This window comes from Acomys minous, assembly GCF_964271855.1.
Source record: "Acomys minous genome assembly, chromosome: 4".
In the NCBI taxonomy this organism is placed as follows: Eukaryota; Metazoa; Chordata; class Mammalia; order Rodentia; family Muridae; genus Acomys; species Acomys minous.
The window spans coordinates 21596811-21606961 of record NC_140486.1 but is presented as its reverse complement, the minus strand read 5'-3'; the positions used below and the strand labels follow the sequence as shown (position 1 = coordinate 21606961).

The following is a 10151-nucleotide window of genomic DNA, read 5'->3' as shown; positions in this document are numbered from 1 at the left end:
GGGGCACATCCCTGTAGTCTAGTACTTGGGAAGTGGAGGCAAGAAAATCACAGTTATCTTTGGCTACCGATACTCTATCTTGGGGGCCTGAGTTCAGGTCCCTGCACCCATGTTGGAGAGCTTCTAATTTAACCTTGGGCCTGTACTCACAGACACAGACATAGACACACACACGCACACACACACACACACACACACACACACACACACACACTCACAATCTAAAAAGAAGTCTTAAAAACAGGAGTTTGATGGTGCACGCCTTTAATCCCAGCACTTGGGAAGCAGAGGCAGGCGGATCACTGTGAGTTCGAGGCCAGCCTGGTCTACAAAGCGAGACTAGGATAGCCAAGGCTACACAGAGAAACTGTTTCTCGGAAAAAAAAACAAAACAAAAACAAAAACAAAAAAATCCCAGGAGTTTGGATCATGGTAATGGTTTTAAAAGTTGTCATCCTGATCAGTGTTTTTTGTTTGCATCCTCCCACCAATAGGTTGTAGGAGATCAGAATTCTTAATGATAACTGCATTATTTCGTTAGCTCATGTAGCCCCATGATTACTTTTCTTGCAAGGCCAGCATACAGTCGTATTTTATGAGTTACCTAGTTCTAGAAGAGGGAGTTTTTCACTCTTGGTTTCTAATTCTTTTCATAGAAAGGTAGACCAGGGGAAATTTTTTCTACAGTTTCAAATCTGAAGTCTTAAAAATGTCATCCATCACTGGGCATGGTGGCACAGGCAGAGGCAGTCGGATCTCTATGAGTTCGAGGCCAGCCTGATCTACAAAGTGAGTCCAGGACAACTAAGTCTATACAGAGAAACCCTGTCTCAAAAAACTAAACAAAACCAACCAACCAACCAAAAAGTCATCCATAAATGGCCTGCTATGACTTTCTCTGAAGCCAACTAAACTCCTCTCTCTCTCTCTCTTTCTCTTTCTCTCTCTCTCTCTCTCTCTCTCTCTCTCTCTCTCTCTCTCTCTCTCTCTCTCTCTCTCTCTTCCTTATAAAGGCACAGGTTTGTCTAAGATTTGTATCCTTGATAGATGAACAATCTTTTATAATGAAAATGTCAGAAGACAGGATTGCCACAGGCAAGCCTTATAAACAATGTTAAAATTTGCTTTTGTCATGGTGTGTGTACTCAATACATTTCAGGGCCCGGTGGTTTAAAGTTAAGTTTATTAGTTGATGCAATCAATGAATTAACGGTGTTCTAGCGAACTAAGGAAGTCAGTGTGAGCGATCATTTGTTTCCTACTTGCCCCTGGGAATTTACCACACTCAAAAACATCCAACATTAGCTTTAAAACAAAGTTGCTAAGCCCGATTAGTTTCGTCCCTTCTCTCCGTGTTGTCTGTGCCTCCTCTAGTGCCAAGTCATGAATAAATATTTGCTAGATCGTGCAGATTGAATGATTTAAGGGGGCGGGGGAAGATTAAGAAGCATACAGGAGCCATTGAATGTAAACACAAACAGCAAGCCAGAGGAGTTGGGGGCTCCAACTCCCTCTAACCCGGCGGCTGCCAATCTGTTGTTAATTTACTTGGCTCTTTTGGAAAACGAAGTCTGAGTTGTCTGAGTTTATTTTCCTAGAGACACCAACAATGCGGGCGTAGGCGAACACCTCTCCGAATTCCATGCAGCTGCTTGCATCGGAGCTGTAGAGTCTGCACCAAACAGCAATATAAAATGCAAAATAAAGCAACACCATTTTCTGAGACCGGTCATTGCTAGCAGGGGCCTCGTGGGTCACAGACAGCAGTTGCTCCCAGTGGGCCCTGCCAGGGTTCACTTCAGAGGGGCGTTGTTGTCTGCCTCGGAGAAGTTGGGCAATTTAATCTCTATCAGATTATTTTTGCACCTGAAAAGTGATCAAACTTCCCTGGGCCAGGTTGAGGACAGGATGAGAAAATGTAAACTTTTCTTTATCAAGAAAGCCTCCAAACCTGTTAGCTAGAATTATTCAAGCGCCAGCCAGCCAGGGCACAAGAAAGTTCCTGTTCCCAGATATCTTCCTCCGTCCTCAAAGGATCTAGACATTTCATAGATGAAGGTGGCCCTTTCTCTGTGCGGTATCAACACATCCAGAGGAAATGTGCACAGCTTTTCAACAATCCCAGTCTTGCCTGGGGAGGACTAGCCCGAAGCCGGGAGCCACCCGCACGCGCCTGCCCAACGCAGACACAGCTTCTTTATCATAACAATTTGCAGTCACTACGCAACTTTCTCAAAGTTCAATTTTGTACCAAACTTGGGACTCTTCTCACGTGATGTCTACTAGGTAAAGACTTTGTCTTTTCATTTCCTTGGAACGACCCAAACTTTAAAATTGGAAACGGTTTCCCTTCCCCATTCCTTTCTGGGGTTGTTTACACTTGTCCCTAATTGGCGAAGAGTAATAAAGGCCAGGAGTCTTGTCTCACCCCGCTCCCAACTTTCTTCCCAGTTAGATTTTCTTAGCCACTCTTGGCGGCTGCTACTGCCACAGGGTCGACACGACTTCTCAGAGTCGATCTTTGCCTCCCACTTTTTTTTTTTTTTTTTTTAAAGAAAGCAATTTGGGGGCTGAGCAGGACACGCTCTCCTTGCGCCCCCCCGCCGTGGGCCGGCGCCGCGGCGGTCTATGGCTTGTCCCGGCAGGTTGCGCTCGGGGGCGTCTCGAGACCTGCTCCACTTTGCTCACTTTGCTCCCGCGCGGCCGCTGCTCGCAGGGGCGGGGACACGGGCGGGCAGACGTCAAATTACGTCACCAGGGAAGTCCCCATAAAATCCCAGAGCAGGCGTGGGGAGTCTGAATTGAGAGAATTCCAGCGCTCTGGCTGCCTGCAGAAACTCAGTGCGTCTGGCTCGCGTAGCACCCACGGTCCCATCTTGTGCAGCCCGAGTCCTGTGGGAGCCCCACAGCCCAGATTGGGGAACTTCAGTTTCCCCGGTGCGCAGCGGAGATCGCCGCGGCGCTTGGGAGATGCCCCGGAGTAAGGCGCTTCAGAACGCGCCGGCGAACCCAGAGCGGGCAGGTACCTAGCAGTTCGGCCCGTGGACACTATGGCTGGATGGGTCAGGGTCGAGGTCATGGTTGGGACGGTTCAGCCCTTCCGGGCTCGGGCCAGAATGTAGGCGCCTGCAATGTTCGGGCAAATCGGCTCTATGGCTCGTGCCTTCGAAGCTTCTAGAAAGTTCTTAAGGGGCTTTTATCAGGACTGTGGGCCTCTGGGGGAGCCCAGCCCAGCGTGTCATTGAGATGCAGGTGCATTTTAGGCCAGAATTTCCGTTTGTTTCCTGGGTTTCTACTTGCACTGACTCAGGGACCAGGAAGAGGGAAAAACAGGTGCAGGCATGACCTGGAAGATGGTTTTAGGGGCAGGTGCGGGTGGGAGAGGTCTCAGGGCCTAGCGCTTCCCTGACAGGCCCTCTCCTCCCCAGACCATCTTTGAGAGCTCCCTTCATCTCGGGCCCCCACTATGCCACTACCCCACCTCCAATACCTAGGAAAGCAGCGTTCAAACTTCGGATTCTATTACCCGGAACCCCTGGAGTCGTGGGCTTGAGACTCTGGTATTGAGAGCTTAACTGTCCAGATTGGGAACGTTGGAAATTGAGGAGAATAGAATTTGGTCATCGACTCTTTCACCCATCAGCTCTCCCACTCCAGTCACTCACATGCAACTCCCTATAACTGTTGAGGGTCGTCCATTTTTATTTATTTTATAAATCTTAATCTCGGGTCGCAGTCACCTGCTCAGGGATTGCAACGCTCCTGTCCAGAAGTAACTTTGCAGGCATAGTGGTGTTTACTCAGTTACAGGCTCCGTTTCTCCTATGATTTTAAAAGGCCAGGAGGCAGGAGTGGTACATTGCAAGTGTTAGCTAGAACCTGGACAGAGGAGCTTTGCTTTTTATTTTTTATTTTTTTTATTTTTTATTTTTGTGGTGTACATGTTTCTGGAAGGTCCAACATGAGCATGGCGTTGTCTAGACAGATTTAAAGAGCAGCAAAGAGGTCAAGTAGTTAATGTGTAGCTCCAATTAAATTCTGCCGGGCATTAAAGGTATGCCGGGCATACCTGTCTCTAACTCCAGTGCTCAGGACACTGAGGCAGGAGAATTGAATTAACCTGGATTGTATAGTTTAAGGTGGTTTCTGTTTTAGAGAGACCCAGGCTAAAAAAAAAAAAGAAAGAAAAGAAAAGAAAAGAAAAGAAAAATCAGTTCTCTCTCTCAAATCAAAGTAGTAGGGCTGGTGTGGAGTGAAAGGGTAGAGCAATTGCCCAGCATGCCAGTGGCCCTGGGATCTTTGAGCTGTTTTCTACCCCTCTCCCTTTTGAGAAAGTACTAAATGCTCCTAGAAACCGAGACTTCCCAATTTGTATGCATTTAATATATTTCACCTTAAAGAGTGTTTTGTTAATATTTCTGAAAATATTTGACCCTGGAACTCATTAAAACAGTGCACACTGTGGGATCTCTTAAGGCCTCTGGTTTCACTCAGCCTTTAAAGAAATTTACCCAAAAGTAGGCTTAAGAGCTTGTTTTACTATGTACTTAAGTTCGTATTCGCTGTCAGTCTAAGCAGCAGGCGTCTGGTTACAAAATAGACCAGCTTTTAAATTTGTACTCAGAATATTTGGTCATAGTCGGGGGTGGGGTGGGGGCAGTATCAGAACAGCCAGAATTGTTCTTTGAAATATTTTTAGAAGTAGACCTATTGCATATTAGTTTTACTTGTGACAGTTTTCTTAATATCCAGCTAATTGCGTTATTCTTAGTATCATCCAGCTATTAGAATGCCTAGATTCTAAAAAGCAGTAAGACACGAGTTTAACTTTTCTGCCCTTCTATAGATGTGATGAATTGGCACGGAGTAGTAGTAGGCTTATAGGAAAACACTGGTTTGGTTTTAAATTATTTTAGGGACTGTGGACTATTATAGTAAAATTATATGTTTTCTTTTTTAATGAGAAAATAACAAGTTTTAAAGGAGGACATAATTGGGCAATGACACTTTGCCATTGGAAAAAAGGATCTACTTTAAAAATGACACGATTTTAGAAATTGACTTTTGTTCCCTGGTCAGTCTTAAATGGGAGATAAAAAGGAGACCTCATAGGGTTGGTTAAAATTAATGTCTATATTCGTTAACTTTTATTGAGCCACCAGGGTTGATGTGTGAGTGCACACAATTCTAAGTCCTTCCTCACAGTTGAAAAACTGATGCATCCATGCAACATTCTGAGATGCTGGCTAGGTGGGTGTGCTAACTTGCGGGTCACCGATTGGATTGTTGTCAGTGTTCATTTCCAGGGGTATTTCTTTTTTTTAGAGCTAGCGCCCGAGTTCGCTGATCAGCTCAGGAAGATTGGAGACAAACTGTATAGCGCTTGGTGTGAGCCCGACATCACTGCGGTGCTGGCGGAGATGCCCAGCAAGAAGGAGCGGAAGAGTGCGTCGAACAGCCCGAGCCCAACGCGGGTGCCAGCAGGTATGGGTCCCGGAGCTGCGGCCCTTCGGAGGCCCGGCTTAGTCCGTTGGAGCTCGCGCACGCTTGGAGCGTGCCATGGGAACACCATAAGAAAGTTCTCGAAGCAGCAGCTTGCATGTTAGCTAGGCTTATTTTTTCTCCGGGGCGGGGGGGGGGGTGGTGGAGGGGGACGACGGAGGGCGGGTACCGGCATGTGCAGGCGGCTACGGCTACCCTAGACGGTCACTTACAGCCCCTTGGGCGCTGCCCGAGGCAGGGCATCGTCCCTGGGACTCAGCTCAGAGGGCTTGTCACCGCGAATTGCCCCCACCTACAGGACTAATAATAGCAATTCTTAAGCTGCTTCTGGGTCCAGTTCTTCCAACTCAAGGCTGTTTAAGGTTTAAGGACACCCCGCTGGGGTGCCTGAATTGTGGAATCAGGAGGCCTTCCTCCTTAGTTAGCATTTTAACTGTCCCTGTTGGAAAGGCCAGGGGGAGGGGTGGTGTTTATCTGGTAAGGAGGTGTTCTTTTTTGCATTGCCTTGTCCCTAATTTCATCACTTTTGGGGGGGGCAGCCCACCCATCTTTTCACCCCAGCACCTTTTGTGTGACTCTCACCCAAAGTCGACTACAATCAGAAGCTTAGGGCTTGGAAATCTCTGTAGGAGAGACTGCTGTTTCATCAGACATCTGGAGTAGTAGCCTTTTTGCTTTCTTTCCTTAGGCCAGGAGGTGTGCTGAGAAAGTGTTACAGAGCTCCTGTGACCCTGGCTTAATTGGCCCTATAGGGTCTGCTCTCTCTGGAGCTTGCTTGAGTGGAAGTATTGGCTGCCTTTTGGGATGTCTGGAGTTTTACTCATGTTTCTAAATTGAATGCTAGAGAGTGTTTTTTGGAAGGGAGAGGGTAGTTTTTTGTTTTTTCCTTTGTTTTTGTTTGTGTGTTTTGACAGGGTCTTATTAAATACAAGCTGGACTTGAACCTGTTAATGTAATAGGGGAAGATAACCTTGAGTTTCTGGTCCTTTTCTCTCTGGGATTACATTACCCAACTGACCCACATCTTCAATTATTATTATTATTATTATTATTATTATTTCCTTTTGAGACAGGGTTGGGTTTGTTTGTTTTTGTTTGTTTGTTTTTTCCATGTAGCCCTACCTGTCCTGGGATTAGTTCTGTAGGGCTGGCCTTGAACTCATAGAGGCCTGCCTGCTTCTGCCTCCCAAGTGCTGGGATTAAAGGCATGCACACATTATTTTCCTTAATAACATTCAGCTAATTACTATACTTTAGTTCCAAGAAAATATGGAAATAATTAGAAAGATGGGAATCAAACTTTCTCCTTTACGCTTCTCCACAAAGACAATGCATTGATACAGAGTAGGCTTGTAGACATAAACTGGTTTAGACCAGAATGTAAATTTGAAATTATTCTAGAAAGCTAGGCTGCAATTCACAGCCCTTGGAAGCAGAGGCAGAGGCAGGAGTTCGAGGTAATCAGCTTCACAGCAGGCTTAAGGCCTAAGATTATTTCAAATCAACAGAATACGTTTGTTTTAAAGTGTAACTCCACCTTTACAACGAGATTTTTATGACTCTTATGGGGAAAGAAAAAGAGTTCCAAAAAGATGGGTTTATATTTGCCTGGTGTGAGAGAGGCATTGGAGCTATGAGATACTGCCATTTGAAGATCAAGTCTACTTGAAAATATCACAAGTGATTGGAATTTGACTTTTGTCCCCTGCCCAACCTTAAAAGAGAAAAAGATGACATCATGTGAAATGGCTATGGGCTGACTAATGGCACTGCTGGTAAAATTTTAATACATGCAATTTCTATATTTGGAAGAGAACTGACCTCATCGAGGGTGGTTTTAAAAAAATCAAAACAAATACCTATACCCTTACCTGACCTATGTGTTTTTTATATTATTACCATGCTGGGAAAGTCAGGTGCACTAATGCTGAAGACGTGCCTGAGAGTGCCTCAGCCTTGCGTTGTGTGTGATTCTTACTGCTTTACAGTGAATGCTTATGTCTAACTTGTCTTTTTCAGACCTGGAGGAGGAGTGCGCTCAGCTCCGGAGAATTGGAGACAAACTGAACTTTCGGCAGAAACTTCTGAATTTTATTTCCAAGCTCTTTAATTTAGTAACCTGAGTTCTTCAAAAGCTTTTGCAAGAAGGGACCTCCTAGACAGGAAGTTCCCGCCCCCGCTGGTGCAAACGTCTGCTGATTGGATGGACTGTGATGTCATGGGGAAGGGATGAGGAGACACGCTTGCTTTTGGTTCCCTGAGCGGGGATGATAAATGAAGAGATGGAGATGAGTGTCTTCAGGAAAGTTTTCAAAAATCATTGAGATGTGACAGTGTGAAACCACACTTATTTCAAAACAAAACTAGAGGAGTCCTGGGAATTGGAGAGTTGTTCTGGTGTGTTTGCCAAACGTTGTGGCTGGAGTAATAGAAGGGGGCATAGTAAATAATTGCATTGGCTGGGGGCAAAGTAATTCAGTGTTCCTTTTTGACAACTCCAGAGCAATGCATACTGTTTAGTTTCATCCACCTCATTTTCTAAGAGAAAACATTTCATTTTCGATAACACTGAATGTTATAGTGAAAATTTATTTCATAGGTCACTACAAACTTACTGTATTATGTCTGTTTAGATGACTTTTAAGTGTGTTACTTTAACCATTAACTGGAAAGCATGGGAAAAATACCAAGTAACTGAAAAAAATTAGAAGCAGAGCAAGGTTGCTTGGTTCCAGCAAAACTCTTGCAGATTGAGTATTTTGTGATTAAAAAAAATAAGTTTGGGTTTTATGTAACCTTAAATAGGAAAATAAACTTTTAAAAGTTGATGTAATTGAAGCTTAGTCAAAGATTCATAAGAAAGTTCTAAAATTTTGTAACCTTCCATGGGTATTTCTTAGGGTTTCTAAGAAATTTTTGTTTGTTTGTTTTTGTATTTGGAGACAAGGTTCCTCTGTGTAGCCCTGGCTGCCTGGAATTCCCTCTGTAGATCAGGCTGTCCTGGAACTCCACCTGCCTTTGCCTCCCAAGTGCTGGTTTAGAGTTTCAGTTTTAATCTGAGCTAGGAAATGTGACACTCAATAGCAGCTCAGTCCTGGTTGACGGTGCAAGAGACTTGAATAGACATTGCCCAAAAGGCAGAGAAATGGAAATAAAAGCCACTATGAGGTGATCTTATATGCTCTGGACTTGCCTGTTACCAGAAATGAAAGCTTGCTGAGGACTTAGGAAGGAATGTTTGTATGTCTTTTATAGTATTGTAAGGTAGGACACTTATTTTGTAAAACGCCATTGAGGTTCCCTGAAAAGCTAAGAAGTAAGGCACCTGAAACCCAGCTATCCCTCTACTGACTGTATATGTGAAGGTGTTGAAATCTGTCTGCTGAAGGGAATATCTATACTTCTGTATTTTATTATTATTATTATTATTATTTGTATTAGCCAAGACACGGGAACAACTGATGGAGGACTGAGAAGGCTTTAAAAGTAGAAACATAAACAGAATTGAACCTTAAAGGCAAGAAACGTTACTTGCCAGATGTGGATGTTACATAACCCAGGTGCCTCTAGAGACGAAGCTCTGCTGTCCTTCTTATTCTGACAAAGGTCAAAGTGGACAAATAGGATATGATGGCTGGGGAGGGGGTGGAAGACAAGAAAAAGGCCATATCAGTTTTAGAGTGGAAAATGAGAAGTGAGTTCTGATGTTCTTTTATACAGCAAGGTGACAACTCAAGTACCACTCGCTCATGGGTACTTGACAACAGCTGAAAGGATGGTGCCTGTTCTGATCACAGGATGAGCTGTCTACCGGAAGCAATGGGATATGCTAATCACTGTTTGACTATTTTTCCCCAGGGTATCTGTATATTGAACCTCAGCCCATTTAGCCTGTCAGTTAACTAAAACCAAAAGTTGTTCAAAAAGGGAAATAAGCTCGTGACTGAGCTCTACTGGGAATAATAGTTAATTTACCTATTTATAATTTAAGTCTTTTGTTTAGTGTGCGCATGTGTATCGGTTTCGTTTTTGTTTTGAGACAAGGGTTTCATGACCCCGTGAAGGGTGTCATGTAGCTAAGTCACTTTGGATGAAGTTACCTCAGTAGTAGTTAGTGGGCCTCAGCATTAAGGTTGTTTACTTTGAAGATTTTTTTTTTCTTTGCCCATTAGGTATTTATGGTCTGTGACTGTATTTATGTGTATTCTTTCTGAAGACTGATACTGTAGCCTGAACTGTTCAATAAAGGTTGATACTGTAGCAACTATGGAAAAATGCCACAGTCTTCCTGTGTGTTTTATGTAAGTTACGGAGTTTACTAATCTATTTTTAACACATTTATATCACCAGACATCTGGTGGTGTGTGTGTATGTGTGTGCGCGCGCACATAAAAGAGAGAGAGAGAGAGAGAAACTGCACATATATATCTTTGTGTGGCAAGGTGTATATTAGAGATCAATAGTTCTAAAAAAAATATATATATTTTTTTGAGACAGGGTTTCTCTGTGTAGCCTTGGCCATCCTGGACTTGCTTTGTGGACCAGGCTGGCCTCAAACCCACAGTAATCTGCCTGTCTCTGCATCCCTGTGCTGGGGTTACAAGCACCAGGCCCGGCTTTACTGTAAATATTTTTAAAAACCTTGTGTG

At 44.1% G+C, this 10151-nt stretch overlaps 1 protein-coding gene across 1 annotated transcript; it reads left to right on the top strand.

Moving 5' to 3' along the window:
- The first annotated feature begins 2792 nt into the window (after positions 1-2792).
- On the top strand, positions 2793-9780 carry PMAIP1 (phorbol-12-myristate-13-acetate-induced protein 1). Its single transcript, XM_084778795.1, has 3 exons — positions 2793-3022; positions 5326-5484; positions 7522-9780. The coding sequence occupies exons 1-3, from the start codon at positions 2971-2973 to the stop codon at positions 7623-7625; spliced, it is 315 nt and encodes a 104-aa protein (XP_084634921.1). The 5' UTR covers positions 2793-2970; the 3' UTR covers positions 7626-9780.
- The last annotated feature ends 371 nt before the right edge of the window (positions 9781-10151 follow it).